General features: G+C 47.9%; 2 protein-coding genes across 2 annotated transcripts; both read left to right on the forward strand.

The window, feature by feature from the left end:
* The first annotated feature begins 8,491 nt into the window (after positions 1-8,491).
* LOC123076859 (jacalin-related lectin 19-like) lies at positions 8,492-9,674 on the forward strand. The gene is made up of 3 exons (XM_044499006.1): positions 8,492-8,863; positions 8,966-9,166; positions 9,336-9,674. The coding sequence occupies exons 1-3, from the start codon at positions 8,597-8,599 to the stop codon at positions 9,573-9,575; spliced, it is 708 nt and encodes a 235-aa protein (XP_044354941.1). The 5' UTR covers positions 8,492-8,596; the 3' UTR covers positions 9,576-9,674.
* A 14,647-nt stretch (positions 9,675-24,321) lies between these two features.
* On the forward strand, positions 24,322-25,204 carry LOC123076858 (E3 ubiquitin-protein ligase sina-like). The gene is made up of 2 exons (XM_044499005.1): positions 24,322-24,402; positions 24,500-25,204. Exons 1-2 carry the CDS (start codon positions 24,322-24,324, stop codon positions 25,202-25,204), a joined length of 786 nt encoding a protein of 261 aa, XP_044354940.1.
* The last annotated feature ends 571 nt before the right edge of the window (positions 25,205-25,775 follow it).

Raw genomic sequence — 25,775 nt, forward strand, 5'->3', positions numbered from 1 at the left:
CCTGCCAAGGTACCATGGAGTCACCTACGAATGGAGCATCAACCATACCGGGCCATTGCCCAACCCGCGTCGTCCAGCGAGCTCCAAGCGCCGGAGCCACCGGGCACGTACCCACGCCACTAGCCAACCGGGGCGCGGCTTGACGACGCCACCACAGCTCCACCCGCAGTCAATCTTGTGCAATAAATTGGTGTCACGTAGTCAAATATATAAATTTGCAGTATTGATTTTTTTTGCAAGATTTCTACATGTGTTATTGCTTTTTATTATAACAAAAAAGCTGGGTAGTCAATTGACCATCAACCTTGCGCATGGCTTTGCTAGTGCTCCCAATGCAGAGAAATAAATTTTGGGGGGGGGGGGGGGGGGGGGGGGGGGTATTGCGTTTGCATCTTAATGTTGGCTAATTGTGTAGAAAAGTGAAGGGAGAAGACACACCGGATTGAAGAATTATATTTCACTACATAAGGAAACAAGCGAAAATATGATACGAGTAACAATAATGAAAAAACATTGATCTTTCCTAAAATTTCTACAGACTAAAAATTGCTAATATATTGCACAATTCAACAACCGTCAATCTATAGAATGTACAATACAAATGCGATATGGTCTCGGAGTGTTTTAAAATATGAATACAATGGTACCACTTATGTATCAAATAACTCTCAAATTATTAGGTTAACTATTGGTCAAATTTACCCATCGGTAAAAGTTAACGTGGTCTGCTCATTTGAATATACTCCATCTGCTAAACTTTTTTGAGGGGTCTCCATCTGCTAATTGTGTTCCCTCAAATTGACAAAAATAAAATGGGAGGTAAATTAGGCACTTTTTTTTACACAAAACGAAGATGGCCAGGCCCGGCCCATTATCTAGCCCTCTTCAGCTCGTCGGTCCCCTCTAGACCTGGCCATGGGATACCCGGCCCGAAAAAACCTGACCCAACTTTGCCCATGGGTTGGGCCTGAGCCTAAGATCTAAGCCCGACGCCCGGGCCGGGCCGGGCTTGGGCCCGACATATTTGCGATTTAGGGAAGGGAACGGCCCAACGGCCCGAGGCCCGGAGGGCTTTTGCACTGATGGGCCGGGACTGATATTTAGGCCCGATGCCCGGGCCAGGCCGGGCCCAGGCCCAGGAGGCTTTGTTTGGCCCAGCCCGAAGCCTGGCCCAACCCGACATTTGGCCAGGTATAGTCCCCTCTAGCGCAACCCTGCTGCCGCCAGAGTCCGCAGCCGCCGTCGCGCTCGCCTCCACTCGCTCCGGCTAGGCGCATGCGGGCGGCGGGGTCCAGTGGAGGACTCGCCGACGAGGGAGCACTAATGGTATCCCCCCTTTCAACGAAGAGGAGGTCGAGGGAATTGCGCAAACCACCATTTCTTGGGGCTGTTGTTGCGCAAAACACCTACTATACAGGTTTGTAGCGGAAAACACCACATATTGGTGTAATGCATTGCAGATAGGTCTAATCTAGTATTTGGACACATTGATGTAATTACAAACAAATGGGTCCCGCTTGTAAGTGCACGCGTGGCAATAAAAACCGGCCACATCAGCCAACATATATTAGACCAAGAAGTGAAAAGACCAGAGTTAAAAAAAACAGTTTAATAAGTGGGCTCGAAGCCGACTCAAAAAAAAAAGATGGGCTGAAAGCCCATGTCGATCAAACAAGATACCAACCATCTCTCGTACAGAGTGGCAAGCGCCCTCCCCCCCCCCCCCCCCTCCCCGCTCTCACGCAAGCTTTGCTCGTCTTCTCCCCTACCTTGTAGGTCTTCTTCTCCTTCATGAAACCCCTTTTTTGGGCAGAAATTTTGCCGTTGATCGACCTATTTTTGTTTAGGATCCTTTTTTTTAGCGTTCGTGTTGTTATTACTTAGGTTATGCGCCGATATGAAGCCAGCAGATTGTTTTCCTACTTCACTCCAGGTCTAGGGTACCAACCTCGTCAAAAATGAATGGCGTATAGTAGTTTGTAATGGCCATGTTGCGACTTTGCAAGTACTTGGATGTTCAAACCTGATGAAAATCTAATGGGAACAATATCTACCATGTTTTTGTGTTGGCGATCTCATGCCGAACTTGCTTTATTTAAATTTGGGTTCAAAATTTAACAATTTTAGAAAAGTGTGAAAAATTCTAGTAAATTACACATGTGTACAGTACCATTCTGGAAAGTTTTACCCCATTTGGATTAATGATTTGCTAAATAATGGAAGTTTTAGTTATCCCATTCATATTTTTTGTTTAAAATTTGAAATTTTCAGAAAAATGTGAAATAATTCCAGTAAATACTACATGTAATAAATACTAATCTGGGAAAGTTTCGGCTCAACTGGACCACATGTTTTGAAGATAATGACAGTCTAATATGTTGGGTGATGTGGCTGGTTTTTATTGCCACGCGTGCACTTACTGAAGGAAACATGCCCTAGAGGCAATAATAAAGTTGTTATTTTATATCCTTATATCATGATAAATGTTTATTATTCATGCTAGAATTGTATTAACCTGAAACTTGATACATGTGTGAATACATAGACAAAACAAAGTGTCCCTAGTATGCCTCTACTAGACTAGCTCGTTAATCAAAGATGGTTAAGTTTCCTGACCATAGACATATGTTGTCATTTGATGAACGGGATCACATCATTAGAGAATGATGTGATGGACAAGACACATCCGTTAGCTTAGCATTATGAACATTGAGTTTTATTGCTATTGCTTTCTTCATGACTTATACATGTTCCTCTGACTATGAGGTTATGCAACTTCCGAATACCGGAGGAACACTTAGTGTGCTATCAAACGTCACAACGTAACTGGGTGATTATAAAGATGCTCTACAGGTGTCTCCGATGGTGTTTGTTAAGTTGGCATAGATCGAGATTAGGATTTGTCACTCCGATTGTCGGAGAGGTATCTCTGGACCCTCTCGATAATGCACATCACTATAAGCCTTGCAAGCAATGTGACTAATGAGTTAGTTGCGGGATGATGCATTACGGAACGAGTAAAGAGACTTGCCGGTAACGAGATTGAACTAGGTATGGTGATACCGACGATCGAATCTCGGGCAAGTAACATACCGATGACAAAGGGAACAACGTATGTTGTTATGCGGTTTGCCTGATAAAGATATTCATAGAATATGTAGGAGCTAATATAAGCATCCAGGTTAATAAGCTTGCTAAGCATCTTGCTAGCATTATGGGTACCCAGGATATTGTTTCTTGAGCTCTTCTGAAGTGGTTTCAGTTCTGGACTTGTTTTGTTGCGGCGTTTATTTGCAATGGTCGCCAACTTTGACAACCAATGTATATGATATGCTGCTTTGCTCCCTATATTTGCACTGGTGGCGAACTTTGATGCCCAGTGGATGTAATATGTGTAATAGTCGTGATAGCCTAGCGTAAGTTGCTTGCTTATTTATTTCCTTATTGTCTTGTTTATTTGTTTGCTTGCAGTCAGTGCAGTTCTTTTTCCACGGTTTGCTAGTGGCCGCAATAATCTATTTTTAAAAAATAGGCCACAATAACCATGGGCTACATATTTACTGTAGTTACCATGGGCCTCCTGCGGGCCGTAGAAACAATGGGCCTTTTAAGGGCCGTAGCATCAATGAGCCTTCTACGTGCCGTATGATCGATAGGCCAAACATGGGCCAATAACAGACCGCATTATGGGCCATAAACGGGCTAGATTTGGAATCGTCCGTTCATGGGCTGATAATAACAGGCCGTCGTTAATCGGTCGTATTTGATGACGTTATGAAAACGGCCGAATGGATTAACGGGCCGCAAACGGGCGGATTGCAACCGCGGGCTGAATTTGCCCACAAATAGAAAAGGCCAATGACGGGCCGTAAGTAACCGAATGCTGGAAATTAGCCCAAGAATAAATGGGCCTTGAGAAGGCCGAAAGATAACACGGGTTGGAAACGGCCCAATGGAATAATGGGTCGTTAATGGGTATAAAGGGGTACACTGTTCATTGCAGGCCAAATTCACCACGGGCCATTAATGGGCCAATAGTTACAAATGGCCTCGTATGGGCCGAAAGACATCATGGGCCATACATAGGCCGGAAGTTACAACGGGCTGGAATCATATTGGACGGCCCAGATGAAGCTACTGGGCTTAATTCGGATAGGCCGTAACGGGCCGTGAGTTAGCGGGCCGTAAATGGGCTATATACGAACATGCCGTTAACAGGCTTTTCGTGGGCCGGCCCATTACCTTTTGACCAAGTCAAACGGGCCGGCCTTTTCACCGGAATGGGCCTCTGTAGGGCCGTGCCACATGTCGACGTATCATAGGCGTCTCCTGTCCAATGAATGGATGACATCTGTCCCAACGGTGAGCCAACACGTGTTTTCTCCGGCCAATGAGAATTTTACACATGGAAAATCCTTATTGGTCCGGGCTGTTAGCGGGTTATCGGATCCAAAACCGGACCCGATAGCTTAACAGCGACCCGTTACGGTGGATGCCACATGTCAGTCACCCTTGACGAAAGCACTTCCATGACGCGCGAATTATCGTCATGGAAGTGGACACTTCCGTGATGATAATTTTGGTAATGTCATGAAACACTTCTACGACAGCACAGGTATGACTATCTTGATTCTGTCATAAAATTATCATGGATGTACATGCATGACAGGAAACGTGACCTACTGTGACAAACACGTATCATCACGGAAGTGTATTTTTTTGTAGTGGTTACCGGAACCCCCCACCCCCCGAAGCTATTGGGCCTCATGGGCCTTAGTGCTGAAGAGAGAGGGCCGACCAGGAGGTGGCGCGCACCCCCCTTGCCCCAATCCGAATTGGACAAGGGGAGGGGGCGGCGCCCCTCTCCTTCCTTCTCTCCTCCTCCTTCCCCCCTTCTCCCACTTGGAATAGGAAAGGGGGGGGGGGCGAATCCTACTAGGTTTGGAGTCCTAGTAGGACTCACCCCCATGGCGCGCCTCCCCCTTGGCCGGCCTCGTCCTCCCCCTCCTTTATATACGTGGGGAGGGGGGCACCCTAGGACACAGAAGTTGATCTTTTAGCCGTGTGCGGTGCCCCCCTCCACAGAAACACACCTCGGTTATATCATTGTAGTGCTTAGGCGAAGCCCTGCGCCGGTAACTTCATCATCATCGTCACCACGCCGTCGTGCTGACGAAACTCTCCCTCGGCCTCAACTGGATCAAGAGTTCGAGGGACGTCACCGAGCTGAACGGTTGCAGATCGTGGAGGTGCCGTACGTTCGGTACTTGGATTGGTTGGATCGCGAAGACGTTCGACTACATCAACCACGTTACTAAACGCTTTCGTTTTCGGTCTACGAGGATACGTGGACACACTCTCCCCGCTCGTTGTTATGCTTCTCCTAGATAGATCTTGCGTGGTCGTAGGATTTTTTTTGAAATACTACGTTCCCCAACACTTACAAGCGGGACCCATTTGTTGTAATTACGTCAATGCATCCAAATACTAGATTAGACCTATCTACAATGTATTACACCAATATGTGGTGTTTTCCGCAACAAACCCGTATAGTATGTGTTTTGCGCAACACCAGCCCCAATAAGTGGTGGTTTGTGCAATTCCCTCAGAGGAGGTCACCTCGAGTAACCGTCGAGTGGATAAGCGATTTGCTTGCAACTGCGCCGCCGTCAGGGAACGGCTGGCCACCTCGAGTGGATAAAAGAAATATAAGAGAAACGTTAGCGCAGTTACCTTGATTTTTGTTAGCGATGGATGGTAGTAGCTCCAGGAAGAGAAAAGCTGAAGCGCAACTAGAGGGAGAGAGCAGCGCCAAGAGGCTCAATGTCACCGTTGGGTTGGAGACCCTTGACTGCACCATGTGCTGTGAGCCCCTCAGGCCAACGATATTCTCGGTAAATAAATGCATGCACCACTGGTATGTATGTGTTGGCAAGAAAGTGTTTCTACGTAACAACTATGGTAGCTCAAACAATGAATGTGTAGTAGTAACCTATCATGTTGTCATGTAGTATTTCAGTTCTTTGTTTCTGGTAAGATTTATTCTCATGAGGTCCAATTAATCCTCTCTATTCCACAGTGTTCTGTGGGGGCATTTCATATGCTCCTCTTGCCCGGCTGCTTGTCTGATTTGGAGAGCCGCCGGTTCGCCCTCGTTATGCTATGATAGGGGACCTGTTCAGCACCACTATCCCCGACGTGCTGCCCACTATGATCCGCCCCTTCATGCTTCTTCTCATTCTCTGGAAGATTTGGGGTGCTAGGAACAAGAAAGTTTTCCAGGGTTTAGATATTGCTGCTTCTAGTTCTATTTGTGCTATCTTAGATGACTTGCTTATATGGACTCATAGACTTAAATCTGAAAATCTAAAGGGCCATGTCGGTCTGTGGCGCGAGTTCCTCTCCTGACAAAACTCATAACTCTGTAGTTCACGCTGACTTTTGAAATATATTCAGTGGGGCGCCCCCCCCCCCCCCCCCCCCCCCCCCCCCCGACCATTTCAAAACAAAATATGATCCTCTTGTCGTGAATGTGAGGTTCAACAGGACTACAAGTGCCCCACATACTATATCAAGATTCCCTTCAAGTGCTGTTTTGGAATGGAACATTTTATCTGGTTGGAGACCCTCGACTATTCGGTCTGCTCTGTGTCCCTCAGACTATTTCAGGTAAATACGCTATGTCTATGCATATGTTTACTTTTCCTCACACTCCAGCCTCTGATAAAAGCTTGGGATAATATCAGAGCTTTGATGAATCTATAGTCGGGTGTGGTGCTAGTTGTCAAGAAAGAACTCCTTATGAACATAATTAGCTATGCTAGACAAAATAAGGAATTGTGCAGTACTGACGTATCATGCTGTTGTGTAGTGTATATATTTTTCGGTTAAAGGTTATATGCTCATGCCAGAACCCTGTTTTTTTTTTTTTCGTTCCAGAGTGTTCTTTGGGACATTTCATATGCTTGTCTTGCCGTTGTGAGATCCTGGACAAGAAGCGCCACTTATGCTCTGTTGTAACTTCTGTCTTGCGCTGCTTTGGGATGGAACATGTCGAGTCAGTCACAGTTCCTTTGCTCCAATAGTCCAATGTTTTTCCAAATATGGATGCGCCGAGCAGGTCAGCTACTATCAGAAGGAAGAACACGAGAAGGCATGCCCAGGCTCACCATGTTTCTGCGTGAAGTCTGGCTGCGGCTTTCCTAGATCAACAATGGTGCTCCTGGGTCACTTCACACTGCAGCACAAGTTAGAGCCTGTATTGCGCGCTCTGCACGCACTGCTGCGAAGACAACCAACTTTTATGTTCAACGTGGCATGAGAGGCACTAGGCCGCCATTTCTGGCGACTGTCGTCCGTGTAGAACCTAAGGTGACCGAACCCACGTTCACATGTGATCTACGTTACGGCAACTCTACAACCAATGATTATCAGAGCTCTTGTTGCAAGATAAAAAGCTTGTCACTGTCAAGCTACGACCTAGTTGTGCTCAAGCGCAAGGTGCCTGATGAAGGAAATGATCAGAGCCCATCTACATTTTGGCCATGAGAAGACTCTTGGCATCCGAGGTTGCAGATATCAACACAATAGCAGTATCAAAGATGTTCATTGCGCAAAATTGTGTTGGCAGATTGCTTTATAAATCAGGTTGACATACATGAGGCTATGGGCAGCCGGTTCGTCCTGCGTAACCAGTCTTCGAGCAGATTGACGAATGCGGCATCAGCTTCTACAACCAGATCAACTAGGAAGTACTACCTCCATCCGGGTTTATTGGTCCCCTTCGCATTTTGTGACAAATTTTGACCTTAGAATTAACTAACAAGATGTTAATACATTTAGCAAAAATAATATCGCTGGAAACTATGTTCAAATACGAATCCAGTTATATAACTTTTGATGACATGCATTATTATTTTCTTTATTTTGTCTACCATATCAGAAAATACCTGGTAATGGTCAAGGCAAAGGTAATCTCTCCATCTGGAGGGGACGAATAAACCAGGACGGAGGTAGTAGAGGACAGCTTGCTAGAGAGCCATGGAGGTGGTTTGATCAGGTTGGATCAATGGAACCTGCTGCTGCCGACGACATCTTCTTTTAGGATGACACCAAACTGCACACCTACCAATTTCCATGCTCCGGAGTCTGGTTTTTGAGGGTGTATAAAGGGCGGAAGTCGAAACAAACGATCAATAGGGTGGGGTAGTACAACTTTTTTGTGAACGCTGGCTCACACTACACAATTAAGTTGTACATTTGCGATTTGTAAGTCTCTTGAAATTCCGTTGGGCGGTGGTTGAATTTCACATAGAAGAAGAAGGAGAGGACTGAACCTTAAAAAAAATTTGTGGTTGAAAAATAATCAGCCAACTTAACGTACAGTTGCCCCCCATTAAATTGCACGTAAACATAAAGACTGGTTTCCTGGGAATGGGAAGAGATCGATGAAAGCCAAAGCCTCCTCGTTAACTGAGCTTGGTGTGGAAGACGAAGCGAAAAGCCTCACCCTGCGTGCATCTACCACTAGCTAGCACGTCGCTCGCTCAGTACACATATATATTGGTCGAGTGAGGAGACGTCCATCCACAGGAAGATGGAGAAGGCCGGTAGCAAGGTGACAGTCAAAGTGGAGGAGCCGAACCTGGAGGGCCACGGCGGCGGCAGCAACTCTGCCGCGCCGGGAGGAGGATCGACGGCCGTGCTGCCGCTCCAGCAGGGTGCGTTGTTGCCGGCGGACCGCTTTGCAGTTGTTCTGCCGGACATCTCCCTTGGCGCCCCCGCAACCATCACCGTCAGCATCGGCGACCATCGCAGCGAGGCGAAAGCCGCCGAGGATAAACTCCAGAAGGTCAAGGCAAAGGTAACGCCTGCAGCCTAGGAATCATATACTCTGGTCTGGCAATCTCTCCATCTGAAGGCAAATGATCGCGTGGTGCTCTGCTCTCTTGATTCGTGTTCTCAGGGGCACGTTCTCAAGATGGGTCCCTGCGGCGGCCCCCGTGGCGACGCCTGGAAGATGGACGTGCGCGGCGGCGACCGCATCGTCAAGGTAATACTGTGGCATGCAGGCGCCGTCGACGCCATCTCGGTGTCTTACGAGCGTGACGGCCGGATTGAGCAGACGGAGCACTGGGGAAAACTTGAGGGTCGACAGCGCTCAGAGGTGATACTAATTAAGACCTACTCCATCCATCACATTATTCCTTGACAGATCTTTTCTCAAGGGGATGCCATGCCATTCCAATGAACGAACTATTTTGGAATTGAATCATAAATCACGCCTAGGAAAATTAGCACTTCATGTATCTGTTATTTATTTTTGGCATGTGCAGATCTGTCTGGAGCCGGACGAATACCTCACCGGTATGAAAGGGCATGTGGGCGAGTTTGGTGGCTCTTTCCTCGTCGGAGCGCTTACTTTAGTTGGCAACCGGCGCTCCTTCGGACCATACGGGACACGGAAAGGCCCGCCGTTCGAGCTGCCAGCGGCGGGCGGCAGGATAGTTGGCTTCCACGGGCGCTCCGGAGGCCTCATTGACGCACTTGGCATTTACGTCGAAACGGACAACTAAACTCTTCTATATCTGTGATGATTGATCCTACCATGTGAACAGATTTAGACGTCCGCACTATTGTTAATTTGGACAACCTATCTCTTTTGTGAATGTTTGTTAGCCTTGTGCTTCTTCTGTTTATGATTTCATCATCAAATTTAATTCTCTCAAAGTAACCTAACAATAGGGATTAATAAAAGTGGCAGTCTGCTGTTTACCGCTATATTCTGGCCGACAACCATCCAACTACAAACCAGTTTAAACTTATGCTCCAAATTTGTAAATTGATTGCAACAAAAGTAAATACCCATCCAACAATTTTTGGTCTCTTCTGCAATATAATCGCAATTTATGCAACACCATTGTGAATCTACTTGATACTCGTACCGCTCATGCCAGCAAAATAATATTTTTTTTCTCATTGATCTCCGAAACTAGAGTTCTAGCCTTGCAGGAGCTCTGGTCCTCCTTCAAGGAAACACTCCAGCTTCTCCTTGATCTCCACACTAGAGCTGTAGCCTTGTGGGGGCTCTTGTTCTCTTTTATGTTTTGGCGTTTTGAGCTGTCTACCACAAACTCTATCAGTAACACTTGCAGCATTTGGCTTTTCTTCTTCCTGTTTCCTAGTTTAAAAATACCGCACAGATGGCGGAGAAGATCCTATTGCCAGTTACTACCTTTAGGCTACCACCGGGGTCCATTCAGCACAACACGCCCCTGGTAGCACAACAACGCCGTGGCACCCACCATGGTCCATTCAGCCATTCAAGGCCCTTTAGGCTACCATCGCGGTCCATTCAGCCATCTTGCTCGACTCAATTCACCCATCGTGACACTCAATTTTTTTTCATTTTCCTTGACATGCAGAATCTCTCCCTGATGTTTGCTGAACTGGTAAATACTATTGTTCGGAAGTTTGGATATGATGTATGTATATAGGTTTGTTCATTTTTATTTGCATATATTATTCCATGATTACTGCCGGTCGTCGCAAAATACGTCACCAGATGCAGTAAAACACACACCCAATTGTGGATCCAGACAAGAAAAAGTCCTTGATTCCAGCAACTATTGCCACTAGTGCCAGCAAAACAAAACCGCCTATAGCATCGGTGCCGCGTGGTGCAAAAAAGGGGCAAACCCAACACACCCCCTTGTCGGGTCCAGCATCAGTGTTGAGTATCGTGATTATTAGGAAAGCTATGATAGTGTAGAATATTATTCTACCTTGCCTTATACTCCAAGCAGATCATGTACTCACTATATATACGCCCACGAGGCTCAAGCAATAAAAAACAACTATTCCACCAAATCCCTCTCCAGCCTAACCGATCCAGCCCTAGCCGCCACCCACCACTTCCGCCCCGCGCGCCGCCCCCGGGGCGGTCGGCCTCCATGACCGCCGCCGGGGGCCGCGCCGCCCGTACCTAGGGTTCGTCCGCCGATCATGTTGACCATGTGGCCTAGAGAGTCTTTTTCCTGATCTAGGTTTTCTCTCTCGCCGGTCGTCTTAATTGGCGGTTCTTTTTTGGTTTTCCGATCTCAAATCAGGTTGCGTCCCTGGCCGCCGTTCGTCGTCTCCCACGCATGTCTACTTCGTCAGCATCTTCATTGACTTTCCAACGGGATCAGTTGCCACACAGCGCCTCAGGCCATACGCACACGCGTCGTGTACTGCGGTCGCTCGCGCTGGCCTGCGTTGCCCTGTCGGGCTGGCCGCGTACGTCTCGTGCGCACTCATGCACCGCGCGCAAGCGTGGTGCTGTTGCCCATTGCTGCATGCCGCTTGGTTGTTCCATGCACGGTGCGTGCATGCTAGTTGCCCGTGCATGTTGCATCCGATGTGCACGTCCCGTTGTCTAACGTAATTCGTCTGGTCTGATCACCACCCGATGAACGTCTCCTCAGGATTCAGTGAAGATCACCGTCTAAGTTTACACGCCTCTTCACCGATCGAGCAATGGGCTGCATCCGCGTCGTCCTCTCGGACCGTAGCATCGTCGCCCCATGGTTCTTTCCGTGGCTGCACCGATCCACACCGCCTATGCGTCGCCCCTTCGGGCCGTAGCGCCCCGGCACGTGGTCCCCGCTGCCGCCCTGAGGCTGTTCCAGTGGTTGCACCAACCCGCACGCTGCCGCTGCATCGCCCCTTCGGGCCATAGTGCCGCGGCCCGCGGTCAACCGCCGCCCCGAGGCCGTCCGCTCCAGACCATCCCCGAGGCTGCACCGACCCTCGCGCTGCCGCTGCATTGCCCCGTCAGGCCGTAGCGAGCGTGGCATGCGGTCCTTGCAACCGCCCTGATGTCTTCCCCGCCGTCGCCCCTTCGGGCCGTAGCGTCGCGGTGCGCGGTCCACTCCGCCGTCCCTACGCGTCAACTTCTACGTGGTATGCGTCGCGCCGCCTCCCTAGGCGCGGGAACGCCACCGTCCGTGCTGGTCCTCATCATGCTGTCGGGTCCCTACTTCGAGCACCGTCGCCGCACTTCTGACCTAGCCACCGCCGCCGCCTCCTCAGGCCGCCACCGCCGCTCTTCTTCCCGGTCCACGGCGACTACCTCGACACCGGCCACCCCGACTCGACATCGACCACGGCGTCCCTCGCACGGCTACCTCAACAATGGCTACACCATCCTACGCTCTCGGCTACATCGACATCGGCACAAAGGGCTACCACCTTGCTTGAGCAACATCGTCGGTTACCACTCTAGCCACAACTTCCGCGATGTGTCAACTGTTATGACTGTGGGGGGTGTCCGTTGGCTTGCCTTCTAATTCTTCTCCAGTCTCACCGTCCGCGTCGCTACCGTTGTGATTGCAGGGGGTGTTGAGTATCGTGATTATTAGGAAAGCTAGGATAGCGTAGGATATTATTCTACCTTGCCTTGTACTCCAAGCAGATCATGTACTCACTATATATACGCCCACGAGGCTCAAGCAATAAAAACAACTATTCCACCAAATCCCTCTCTCCCTTCTAACAGTCGGGACTGGAAGGTTCGAGCACGCTTGGGGCGCAACCCATTGCAAAGTAAGCTTTGGACGATGCTCTTGTTCGCCAAGGGAAAAAGCTCATCGCAGCGCGGGCATCCGGTGGCACTGTGGGGGAAGGTGCGCGACGCTGATGGCCTTGCTGTCGATCAGGGACAAGATGCGTGTGGCAACAACGGCATGCCCCCTCTTGTGGGGGGAGGAGAGGTGGAGGCAAAGAGGAGAGAGGGAATGGTGGAAGAAGCGCAAGGGGATAAGGCCAAAGGAGACATGGGTGGTGGGGTTGGCCTTAAATGTGCACATGGCTGTGTGGGAGGTGCCGGTGAACAATGTGACCACTGCTCCACAAGACTTAGCCGGTCACCCAGCGTAAATTGTTTAATTATGTTTTATTGCTCCATAGGAATGCATGGACACCTCAATGTTTGATGCTTGCTTGCCACTTTTTGTGCACTTTTCATAATCCGCTTTTATGTTTCTCTTTCTGAAGGATAATCTTTATAAAATGGATTTTCTTTTAGATATAACGCTCACAAGGTTGCATTGGGTGTTTCGTTAATATCCATTGTGGTCCCATGCATGGCCAAGGAGATTGGATTCCACACATGGACCTACTAAATATGTAAGGTTAATCAACTCAACTACTATATTGTAAACATGAAAACTCTCGGGTCCCGTTGCAACAGACAGGTACGCACCTATTTAAATTAGAAAAAGGCAAAGGCAATTGAATCTTGAAAACATGCACCATATTCATCATGTCATCTTGAAATCAATACGAAGTTCTAAATAGCGAAGAACACAGTAAGAGGTAGCTGAAACAAATGACAAGCTTGGATGAATCTTATATTACATGATGTTCATCTATCGTCGAATGTATTTATTTTGCTTGTGATCATGTGCCCTCCACGAATCAGAGCCTCAAGGTCAGGTCGACCACCTCGCCGGCTCTGTCATTCAGCTGCGGCACTGCGACGTCTTCTTGCGCCTGTAGTAGACCCATGAAGTCAATCTCCACCGGACGGAGACCTCCACATCGGTATTCCTTCCAGAAGGCAAGGTTGGGTGCAAGCACAAGCAGCCACGGCCCCAAAAGAGTAGAGTCAGGTGCGGAGGTGGCTGGTTGGGGCAGGCTTACCGGCGTGTTCCGGTGGTGATTGTTGCGGCAGCTTTGCGAGGACATGTGGCCACCAAGGGCTTGGTGTGTGACCCACCTCCTACAGCAAAAAGGGCATGTGTAGCCCTCACGCGATGGCCGCGGCGGCTGTTGTTGCCATGGGTTTGGTGCACCACCATTGGAGGCCATCTCCTGCGAGAAGGGTTTTGGCATGCGCATATCTAGCCTGGGTTTATATATGTGTGGCCAACAACGATCAAAAGCAATGACAGTGTGTGAAATCTGTACGATTGAGAATTCGGGCCTGGCCGGCTTACAACGATGAGAATGGTAAGTAAATCATTCGGAGTGAAATGTATGCGATTAAAGAAAGAAACAAGCGATATGCATGGCCCCAGCTTGTATACATTAAAGAACATATTAGGAAAATAAGAATTTAAATAATCAACTATATTAAGAAAGAAACAAGAGTCTTGTTATGCATGTGCACCCAAGGCACCCAAGGCACGTGACACAAAGAAACAAGAAATAAAAATTTTGCTAGGGCGACTCACGTGTCTAGTGCACGTGCAAATCACGCCTCACCTAATCTAAGTCAATCCTTGTTCATAGTCTTATAAAGAGCCCATGGCGACTGTATAAAAGTCAGTTGATGTAAAGTATCTAGAGCCCATTAAGAATTTTCATTGAATACAATATTCACGTGAAAAGAAAAATTGAATACGATATTCTCATTTGGTGGTGATGAAGTCAGTTAAGCAGATATTCACATTAGAAAATTACACACAAATGATTTGTACTCTAGTAGATATCACTAGAGTACAAGCGACTCCTCCATGTTGGCCGTTCGGGAGACACGGGAGGCGCTTCCGTCGCCGGCGCCTAGCTCTCCTCCCCATCCCTCTTCGTCCTGCCGCCGTCGGTTGACGTCGCTGGAGCAAGGCCCCACGCAGCTGCGGGCCATCTCGCGCCTCCTCGTCCCTCGACACAGCTACCCCGCGTGGATTTGGTTCCTGACCAGCACTACTCGTACGCCTCTCGATCCCGTCAGACTCCACGGCTCCTCCAGTTGCAAGTTGGGTGGCCCGGGCTCCTTCTTTTGCTCGGTTGCGGCGGCTGTCATCAATGTGACTGCTATGCCCCGATCCAGACACGTCGTTGCACGACTGCGGGCTTCCAGTGGTGATGTGGATGTGAGGCCGTGGTGCAACTACGGCGGGCGACCTCGAGGTGGCAGAGTGCTCCGACCGGGAGGCGTAGCGCGATCTAGGGGTTGTGCGCTCCTAATCTAGCGGCCACTGTGCTATGCGTGGGTGCACGTCAGCGATGGTGATCTACCTTTCGTGCTCCAGCTTCAGCCATGTCGGCCATTGGGCCGACAGGCCTGGACAAAGCTCTCACCGACGAGGTGCTAGTCGAGGGTTGTCTCCTCCACCATCGGTGTTGGTCCTTGTGGTGACAACTCTAGCCTGAGGCGGCAGACTCGCAAGGGATTGCGGTAGCCATCAAACGGTAGTGATGCATGGTTCGTCTCTCCAGATTCGGTGGTTGCAAGGGGATGCAAAATATGGACGACGGCTTGACATGGAGGAGTGGTTGTGTAGAGGCGACGGTCGCACATCGCATATCCTTTGTGCAGGCCGTCGTTTAAGAGAGAGGATAGGGGCCGAGTGCTTTGAGAGGTTGGGGAGGGGCTCGTTTTATAGCTTAGCTCGTAGTCATGGTGATCGGCTGCTCGGGTCATGACACTGAAGACAACGGAGGCCTCCCTGGCTGCAATGGCTGTTAGAAGGGAAAGAGGAGATTGGCGGAATATGATGGATGTTGTATTGAGTCTCTCGCGCGGTTTATATAGAGTACAAGGATTGGAGGGCAAGAAGCCTCTCCTAGAGATAAGGCAGGAGATGATTACAAATCATGGTCTACCAGCACCGGGCATGCGTAGACTGCGACCTGCACGAGCTGTACGCCATGTCGGAGAAGTCGGGGAGGCCAGCAGAGAAGAACTCGACGACGGTTGCGGCGCCAATCAGCGCGGGGCCGATGTCGCCCGCGGTTGTCGGTGTAGATGAAGTGGTCGGGGTAGATGATGGCGACGCTGGCGACAGGCTGGTGCTGGACGAAGACGAGGGAGGTGGACGGGCAGCGACGCCGATTACGAAGGTAGTGGCGGCGGCGGCCTGACGGCGGCGGCAGCGGCTTGGTTAGGAGCGTGGCGGCGGTGCTCGAAGTGGGCGAGGAACCTGACAACGTGACGAAGACCGGCGCGGACGGTGGCGTGCTCACGCCGAGGGAGGCGGCGCGCCGCATACCACGGGAAGTCGACGCGCGGGGACAATGGAGTGGACCGCGGGCGGGTCTGGGCGACGGCGGGATGACCTCGGGCGGCAGCGGGGACCGCGGGTCACGGCGCTACGGCCCGAAGGGGCGACACAGCGGCGGATCCCAAGTCGGTGCAACTGCGGGGACAGCCTCGAGGTGACGGCGGGGACCGCGTATCGCGGCACTATGGCCCGAAGGGGCGACGCAACGGCAACACGCGAGTCGATGCAGCTGCGATGAGAACCACGGGGCGGCGGCGCTGCGGCACAATTACATAGACTTGTGGTTCCTGCAAACCTAGCCTTCAATGTCGATGTTTTTGCCAGTCACTCCCCCAAGGGCGTTCATAACATTCTGCTTGACAACATCAGCACACTTCTTTGAGGGACAGAGAATCGACGATTTCTCCGGGTTGATTTTCTGACCAGAGCCATCACAATAGAGACTTAGAGCATCCTCAAGGGATTCGACACTCCGCTGGTCACTTCATGCAAAGAAAATGCTGTCATCCGCTAAGAGCAGATGTGATATAGAAGGGCCAAGACGACCATTCTTGATGCCATGTAGCTCATTCCGCTCTTGTTTGTGCAAAAGAACACTCGACAGGCCTTCAGTACACAGAAGGAAGGTAGGGGCTGATATTGCTACCACAAGAAGTATATGTAACTCTCTCCGTCTCCTCTTTTTTAAACAATGGCCCGCACAAATGAGCATGCGACATCTTCAATGTGTTTTTACTAAAAAATACTAGTTATTATCCCATATAATTGCTTCACTTTAGACTTTAGCTATTCTGAATGAAATAACCCTTGAACATTGTTAGGACATTTTATTGAGTTTTTTCTCAGCATTCAAACATCATTAAGAAATTGTATGTGATTGATGCATTGCAGGTCTCTATGTCCATGGAGGGATGTGTCCAGGGCTTATAGTTAGTACTCTATGTTGCCTTTGCAATGTTTTCACGAAATAGATTTTGCATGCTTTGCTCTCGGACTCGGGTTGTTCTGACGAGTCCTGAAGTCTGGAATGGTAGCCACCAGTTGAGCAGATTTCACTTTCAATGTACAAAATTTACAAATTAAATGGGTCACTAAACATGGGTTTCACTGATTCCATAATTGTTCTTTCCTTTTTTCCTTCCACTATGCAAACTTGTAGACCTTCAACAAAACAGTGATCCTCGAATCAATCAAGCATGCCCCAAACATGATGTTCATATTCCTTCAGAGAGAGACATGGACATTACCAACCCATAGCAGTAGCGCCGGGACTAGAGATAGAAACACTCTTCACAAAGAACTAGACACAGAAACTGATTGAAAACTTGCCATGGCAGAAAAATTCATGTAAACTAAATTTGCCATGATTTGAAAACTGAATTTGCCATGATCAACAAACTAAATTTGCCATGATCTGTAAACTAAATTTGCCATGAACCAATAAACTAAATTTTGACATCATAAATAAACCAAATTTGTATCAAAACTTGGCATGGCAGATTTGTCTCAAGAAATTGCTGTGTTTGGATGATGAATTTGCCGTGTGTGTAAAAACACAAAAAGTTGAAAATAAAAAATATGAATAAGAAAATTGCCATGGCAGATTCGTATCAAAACTTGCCCTGGCAAATTTGTATCAATATTTGCCGTGTGTTTGTATGATGAATTTTCTGTGTGTGAAAAAAAACAAAAAATTGAAAAGCAAGTATGAAAACAAGAAAATTGCCATGGCAGAATCGTATCGAACTTTCCACAGCGAAATTCATGTAATCTAAATTTGCCATGATTTGAAAACTAAATTTGCCATGACTAGTAAACTAAATTTGCCATGAAGTAAATAAACTAAATTTGACATGATCAAATAAAATCACTTTGCCATGATCAATAAACTGAATTTGCCTTGGTCAAGTAAACTAAATTTTCAAAGAAGGGACGCAAATTTGCCATGCCATTCAAAAACAGAAAAAATTGTACAATGCATAGACTAAAAAATGCCATGATCGATAAACTCTAATTCCCATGATGCATGCACTAAATTTGCCATGGGCCCGTTCAAAAGAAATTGCCATGTTACAAAAAAGAGAAGAATTGTCGTGGTCCCGATCAAAGTTCAAAATCAAGTATGAACAAGAAAATTTTCCATGGCAGATTCATATCAAGAATTGCCATGTTTTTGTATGATGGATTTACTGTGTGTGAAAAAACACAAAAGGTTGGAATCAAGTATGAACGAGAAGACTTGCCATGGAAGATTCGTATCAAGAATTTCCTTGGCTGATTTGTATGATGAATTTGTCGTGTGTGGAAAAACACAAAAGAAAATTGAAAATCAAGTATGAATATGGAAACATGCCATGCAGATTCGTATCGAAACTTGCCTTGGCGGAATCGTTTCAAAACTTGCAATGGTGAAAATTCATGTAAACTAAATTTGCCATGAGCAATAAACTAAATTTGCCATGATTTATTAACTAAATTTGCCTTGTTTGTGAAAGTAAAATTAGCGGAGGGGAAATAGAGTGAACTCTGCGATGGATGTGTAGTTATATTTGCCATGTCAACAAAAGATATATAGAATTGCCATTGCAAATATAAAAACAACAAAATTTGAGAAACCTGCCATGAGAGCACTACAAAGAAAGCTGGAAATTGTCATGTTCGGAAGACGAGAATGTGATGGACTTCATGAGATCACAATGCTCTCATGGGAAATGAAACCATGGTAAACTGGTTCACTGGCACATGTATGTTAAGTAAATTTGCCATCGAGATGACGACGGCAAATTTTTCATTGTCAGTTACTAAATTTGATCGATCACCGCAGGGCAACAATACTGGTTCACATGAATTGGGGGCGACTGCATCATCCTCCACCTTGTGCCATCTTCTAAAGTGAGGATTTCACATGTCACAGGCCCGACGCAAGCCACAACCTGTGCGGACCCGACGGGGTGGCAGGGACGAAGCCGAGGATTTTGCTGCCTGTCGTGGCTGGTTGCAGGCAGGTGAAGACCATCACCTCGTCGGTGGCAAGGTCCATCAATTTGGCACAGTCGTACATGACGTCGATCGTGAAGACTAGGCCGTCGCTGCTCGGGAGGTCACGGAAAAAAATGGTCCGTCTTGAGCGTTCCCGCGATGTTTCCATCCATTACAACCAGCTGGACACGCAGGCCGTGGCAGGTGATGAGTAGCGGCTGAAAGCGGGACTTGTGCAAGGCGAGACATTCTGGACTGGATATGACGGCGTCGTCCTACCATCTGGACACGCATCGGAACTGACAGACAGGCTTGATGTGCAACCCCGAGAGGATGTCAACTACGACGTCTTTTGGTACACTGGTAGAAAAAAGCCTTTTAGTCCCGGTTCGCAAAGGCCTTTAGTCCCGGCTGTGAAACCGGGACTAAATATGCGCGACTAAAGACTCCCCCTTTAGTCGCGCCTCTTACGAACCGCGACTAAAGGCTTTAGTCCCGGTTCTCGTGGCTAACCGGGACTAAAGGCCCGTCCACGTGGGCGCCAGGGGTCCGTCGGGGCGGAGGACCTTTAGTCCCGGTTCTCGTGGCTAACCGGGACTAAAGGCCTCGTCCGCAGGTTTAGGGTTTTAGCCCCCCTAAACCTGGTTTCTTTTTAATTTGTAGTGTTTTATTTCTTTTATATTTTATTTTGTGTTTTGTTTTAATTTTGATGAAGTTTCAGTACACATATTCTACGCTACTATATACATGCATATGAAATTTCAAACAAGAAGAATTCAAGAGGAATATATAATACATATTCAATCTCGGGTGACCATATACAACTTCGAACAAGTTTCCATACACAATTAGGATGGAGGACCATATACAACTTCGAACAAGTTTCAATCTCGGGTATGCATATAAATGTCTTCGTCCTCGGTATAGTGTTCTCCTTTAGGATTGATGACTTCCCTCAAGAAAAATCCTGCTATTCATCTTGAATTGGTCGGAAGCGAGCTTCTGGACTAAGCCTCCTCCGCAAGTTATCCGTCGCCTTCCGCACGCTATCCGATGCCTTCCGCTCAGAGGTTAGTTTCCGGATGTTCTCACAAACATAGTATCCACATAGATTGGTCCCCGGTGGCTGCTTATCCACATTAACTAACCTTCTAAAATCTAGCTCATGTTTGAATTCACCGACAATTTCTTCTGAGAACCGTCTCCAAACCCTACAGGGCAAAGAAAATTAAATGAACAAGGGAGTTATTAGTTACTTGATATTAGGAAATGAACGAAAGAGACCGATCGATATAGAGCTCAAATGATTGAAAATAATTACTTTTGCAGCATTTTTCTCATGTCGGCCCAACGCTTTGGATCCGAATCTATAGAGTCTATGATTAGAACTCTGGAGGTGTGAAGTTCAATATTTAGCAGAATCCAGTGGAACCTGCGGACACCTTACATGCACAGTCATGCATAACTCATCGATTAGACATACCATGCATGGAGTAAACAAAAGAGAATGGGCACAAGAGAGAAACACTCACCCAAAATGGTAAGGAAATAGAATATGACTTTTGAGTTGATGCTTTCTAAGAAACTTGTACAAGTCTTTTTCCACGTCTTCGGGGTGATATTGTAACACATGTCCATTAACGATATGTGGGTCAATGAACCCAACATCATGGATGTTTCTTATTTTGCATTCCCAAATCTTTAATCTGCATAATAGCGTACGCAACAATATAGTTAGAAATGAAGAACGAGATGAGGTAGAAATAAATCACTTACAGAACGTAGCAACTCATAATGAACTTCCGCTTCATGCACAACCAAGGAGGAAGGTTGTAGATGCATAGAGTCACGGGCCAGGTGCTATGGCTGGAGCTCTGCTCGCCAAAAGGATTCATGCCATCAGTACTTAGACCAAATCTTATGTTCCTTGCGTCAGCTGCAAAATCTTTGAACACTCTGTCGATCTTTCTCCATTGCGTTCCATCAGCGGTGTGCCTCAACTCCCCGTCGGACTTACGGTCCTCTTTGTGCCATCGCAACGACTTGGCATGCTTTTCGTTCCTGAACAGACGTTTCAACCGTGGTATTATAGGAGCATACCACATCACCTTGGCGGGAACCCTCTTCCTGGGTTTCTCGCCCTCAACATCGTCACCAGATTCATCGCCTCTGATCTTATAACGCAATGCAGTGCATACAGGGCATTCATTCAAATTCTCGTATTCACCGCGGTAGAGGATGCAGTCGTTAATGCATGCATGTATCTTCAGAACCTCTAAACCTAGAGGGCAGACAACCTTCTTTGCTTCGTACGTACTGGCGGGCAACTCGTTATTCTTCGGAAACATATTCTTCAATATTTTCAGCAATTTTTCAAATGATGAGTCACCTACACCTTCCTGTGCCTTCCATTTTAGCAAATCCAGTGTGCAGCCCAGCTTTTTCAGACTATTATCGCATCCTGGATACAACGACTTTTTGTGATCCTCTAACATGCGATCCAAATTCTCCCTATCCTTGTCAGTTTCGCAGCGTCTCCGTGCATCAGCAATGGTCCGACCAAGATCATCAGCGGGCTCATCATGTGCCTCTTCTTCACCTTCACCTAACCCTTCCCCACCTTCAGCATCATCCTCCATGAAAGTATCACCGAAATGATCATGATAGTTGTCATCGATATCATCCCCTTCTTCATCTTCTTCCATTTTAACCCCTCTTTCTCCATGCTTGGTCCAACAATTATAGCTTCGCATGAAACCGCGCCGAAGCAGGTGCATGTGAACCTCTCTTGAGGAGGAGTAACCCTTCTGATTCTTACAGATAGCACATGGACAGATAATAAAACCTCGCTGCTTGTTCGCATTTGCCACTACGAGGAAATCTTTCAAACCCGTAGTGAACTCGCCGGAGAGTCGGGGACCGTACATCCATTGCCGATTCATCTGCATTGTTATTATATAAAGTATATAATTAACCATCATGCATTTGTTAAACTAACTAGCTAGAAATAATACAAATTAAACAATGAACTACACACATGCATATTTTATCAATGACACATGAAAGGTTCAAGTTGCTAACCGCGATCGCGGAGGAAAAATAAATGAGAAAGCTCAAGTGTGGCTCGGACACTTCATATCATGTTTGTTTCAGGCTCTCGGGCATTTCATCGAACACCTTGTGTGCATAGGAGGAACCAAAAGCAAACCCACCACCCCCTTCTGAATATTGTGAAGTGAGCTGAGTGAAGTGAAGTGAAGTGAGCTGAATATTGTGCCAGGCCAACCGGGACTAAAGCCCCTCCCGTCCGCCAGCTGGATGGGCCTTTAGTCCCGGTTGGCTGGCCTGGCCAACCGGGACTAAAGCCCCTCCCGTCCGCCGGCTGTCGACCGAGCGCGCTGGGTCCAGATAGTTGATCGCGGGTCTCCTCTCGAACCGCGACTAAAGACCCCTTTTGTCGCGGTTCGATTATTTTGGGGACTAATGGGAGCGTATGGAAGCCTCTTTTTCTACTAGTGGTAGGTAGTCACCGGTGTATCGTTCGGCCGGTGAAGGAGAGCCGGTGCTAGTGCTGGTCATGGCGGAAGCAGAGCCAGAGGGGATTGCGGGAGGCGGCGTCGTGTACATGGCGGGATGACCTGGTGGTTGAGATAGCGTGGAGATATTAGAAAATGGACCAAGGGTAGCTCCCACTTGACCTCCTGGGCCGGCTCAACCGTGGCAGCCTGAACTCTAGGCACGGCCCATCGGGCTAGTGAGGATGGTGCTTGAGAAGAAGCAAGACGCATTTAATCCATCGAAAAAATAGCCCGTTATAGCATCACGAATAGTACACTATAGTATTCTGAAGAATGGCTCACTAAATAAACTGATATACCATGTCCCGTTAATAGCATGCTATAGTGTGATATAACACGCTATTATTGAATTTTAAGAGCCATGCTATTTTTTTATAACACGATATTTTTTACATTGATTTAATCAGATCAACCTTGTCTCAAAAAGAAAAAAATAACAGCAACCAGCACTCGGCAGTCTCCTAGATCCACTGTGAGCTCAATAGCGCCATTATTGCAGTGCCTCCTAGTTTGGTTGAAGACTGAAGAGTACGCCATCGCCAGTCGACACTCTACCAGTCCAGCATCAACCAAATAGAGGCGCCAGATGCACAAGGCCACCGCCACCAAAGCTGACCAGTAGCATCACGACGGCACCACCTCCGCCGCTCCCATGGTGATCGCCGTCGACGTAGATTCGAAGGCTCTCGACTGCCTCAGATGCCTACACCCCTTCGTGCCTCCGGTATTTCAGGTACCCATGCTAGTCTTTTTCCTTTCTTTCTCGCAAAGGAGGTCGAAACCCCTGGCAAGGTAGTTCAAGCATGTGGATTTAATTTTAACTTATTGCAAGTTAATAATTATATATCCCTTCTTAATTTAATTGAATACGTTATCGACATTGTGCGGCCTGGTTTGTTCGATCTGCCACGGCAACCTCCCGGACAAGAACAAGTGTGTTTCATGCTTCATAAAACGGGCTATACTCGCTGCTTCATCCCCACGAGCTACAGCCGCTGCCACGCCCTTGAGCGCGTTGTGTGGTCCATTCGTGTCACTGTCGGGAAGATGCTACACCACGAGAGGGAGGAGCATGAAAAGATATGCCCCATGAGCATAGCCGACTCCGGCGGCCTCACCAAATGGGTTGTGAAGATGGGCCATTGTGGTGGTGGCGGCAGCAATGGTTGGAAGACGGACGTGCGCAACGTCGACCGTATCATTAAGGTGATTGTCAAGCGAGTGAAGTCTGATTTAAACCTTGAGATTGTAGTGCTCGTTGCAAATGGACCCTCACCTTCAAATCCCTGAAGTTTGTGCCCTATCCTCTGCAATCTCGGTCGTTTTCAATCCTAATCCAAGCATGATTGACACCATGTGGCCATGTCCATGTGGGTGTTGTATGAACGGGACGGGCGGAAAGAGTATACTACTGTGTGGGGAGGAACCGAGCCGTTTCTGTCCGGCACTCGGTAAAAAGCACTCCGCGTAGTTTAGGCACTAGGCAACGTCGCCGATTCCAATACTGTGTACACCACCAATGACATGCTAAACTCTAAAAATTCTCATACTGCATGCTGGGCTGTCAAACTTAAAAGTCTGGTTTCCTCGAAACTGCATGCTGAGTTATGGCCATTGGAAGTCGAAACAAAAAGACTCCGGCTTTTGGTAATCTGCTACTAGTAGTAGCGCAGCCGCTATATATCACTAGTACTACTTTACTCCCACTCCCACAAATAACTCTGACAAGAGGAAATTAAGGAGGAGAAGCTCTGCGAGAGGAGGAGAGCGTTGCGAAGATGGAGGATGTCACCATGATGGGGATGGAGGTCTTCAACTGCCTCGCGTGCTATCTGCCCCTCAGACCTCCGATATACCAGGTAGGTAATCCAACGCATCACATCCACCATACGTATGTACTATCATCAGATCAAGAAGTGAATTTTCGTAGTCTGATTGTTTGTCAATTCATTCTAGTGTTCCGTGGGGCATTTCATCTGCTGCTCTTGCCATGACAAGCTTCCGGCGGAGGAGAGGAAGTGCAGCACGTGCTCCGCCGCCATCTCGCAGCGCTGCTACGGCATGGAGCGCGTCGTGGACAGCATCCTCCTTCCCTGCAAGCACGGGTGCAAGAAGAAGATCGCCTACCACCACAAGGCGGAGCACGAGAGGAATCAGTGCCGGAACCGGCCGTACGTGTGCCCGGTCTCCGGCTGCCGCTTCTCTGGGACCAACGCGCAGCTCCTGGACCATTTCACCGCCCGTCACAAGTGGAACACGAAGAGGTTCGTATACTCTGTGGCGTTCGATCTCCAGGTCCAGCCAGGCTATCATCTCCTCCGTGGCGGCGACGGCCGCGTCTTTTTGCTCAACATGGCGCCCCCGGAGTCGCTTGGTCATGCAGTCTCCCTCGTCTCCGTCAAGCCGATCGCTCGGGGACACGTGATCCGGTGCTCCGTTGGTTTCTCGCGCTTCTCTGGCCACTACCAGGTTACATGGCTGGAACTCGGGAGCTTGTCCAGGTCTGACGGGCTGCTGGCCGAGTACTTCTTCGTCGTGCCCAAGGTGTCCAATGGAGATGTCGTGCTCACCATCACCATAGATGACGGCAAGCTGTACGAGGAGGACCATGACGACGACAACTACAAGGACTGGGAGGACGAGGAGGTTGCATATGATTGATGGGTTGCACGTCTCAATGCATAGTATCCCCTATATATATGTTGACTGTTTTCACGAAGTAGGTTATGCATGCTTCGCTCTCGTCCTCCGTTGAATGATTGGTCATCTAAGTTGTTCCAACGTGTTAAGTATTTTCAACTTTTATCTAGGTTGATGCCGCTACTACATGAATTATATGGGTATCCGAAAAAATGAGCATGCAACATCTTCAATGTGTTTTTACTAACAAATAGTTATGATCCCATATAATTTTTTTGTGCAAATCATTTTTTTGCTTCACTTTAGACTTCGCTATTCTTTATGAATGAAATAATCCTTGAACACTATTAGGATTTTTTTCCTTTTAAGTTTTTCTCACGATTCGAACATCCTTAAGAAATTGTATGTGATTGGTGCATTGCACGTCTCTATATCAATGGGGGGATGTGTGCAAGATTTTTGTTGCGGGATGTGTTCAAACTTCAAAGACGGAATGCAATCCGGGGCTTCTAGTTAGTGCTCTATGTTGCCTTTGCAATGTTTTCATGAAATACATTATGTATGCTTTGCTCTCGGACTCTCACTTTCAGTG

Source organism: Triticum aestivum, chromosome 3D (assembly GCF_018294505.1).
Source record: "Triticum aestivum cultivar Chinese Spring chromosome 3D, IWGSC CS RefSeq v2.1, whole genome shotgun sequence".
Lineage (NCBI taxonomy): Eukaryota > Viridiplantae > Streptophyta > Magnoliopsida > Poales > Poaceae > Triticum > Triticum aestivum.

Excerpts from the sequence above, each read along its gene's own strand:
- LOC123076859 (XM_044499006.1), top strand. The coding sequence starts at position 8,597 with ATGGAGAAGGCCGGTAGCAAGGTGACAGTCAAAGTGGAGGAGCCGAAC. Across the intron at positions 8,864-8,965 it reads TCCAGAAGGTCAAGGCAAAG|GGGCACGTTCTCAAGATGGG; the intron begins GTAACGCCTGCA and ends TCGTGTTCTCAG. Across the intron at positions 9,167-9,335 it reads AGGGTCGACAGCGCTCAGAG|ATCTGTCTGGAGCCGGACGA; the intron begins GTGATACTAATT and ends TGGCATGTGCAG.
- LOC123076858 (XM_044499005.1), top strand. The coding sequence starts at position 24,322 with ATGGAGGATGTCACCATGATGGGGATGGAGGTCTTCAACTGCCTCGCG. Across the intron at positions 24,403-24,499 it reads TCAGACCTCCGATATACCAG|TGTTCCGTGGGGCATTTCAT; the intron begins GTAGGTAATCCA and ends AATTCATTCTAG.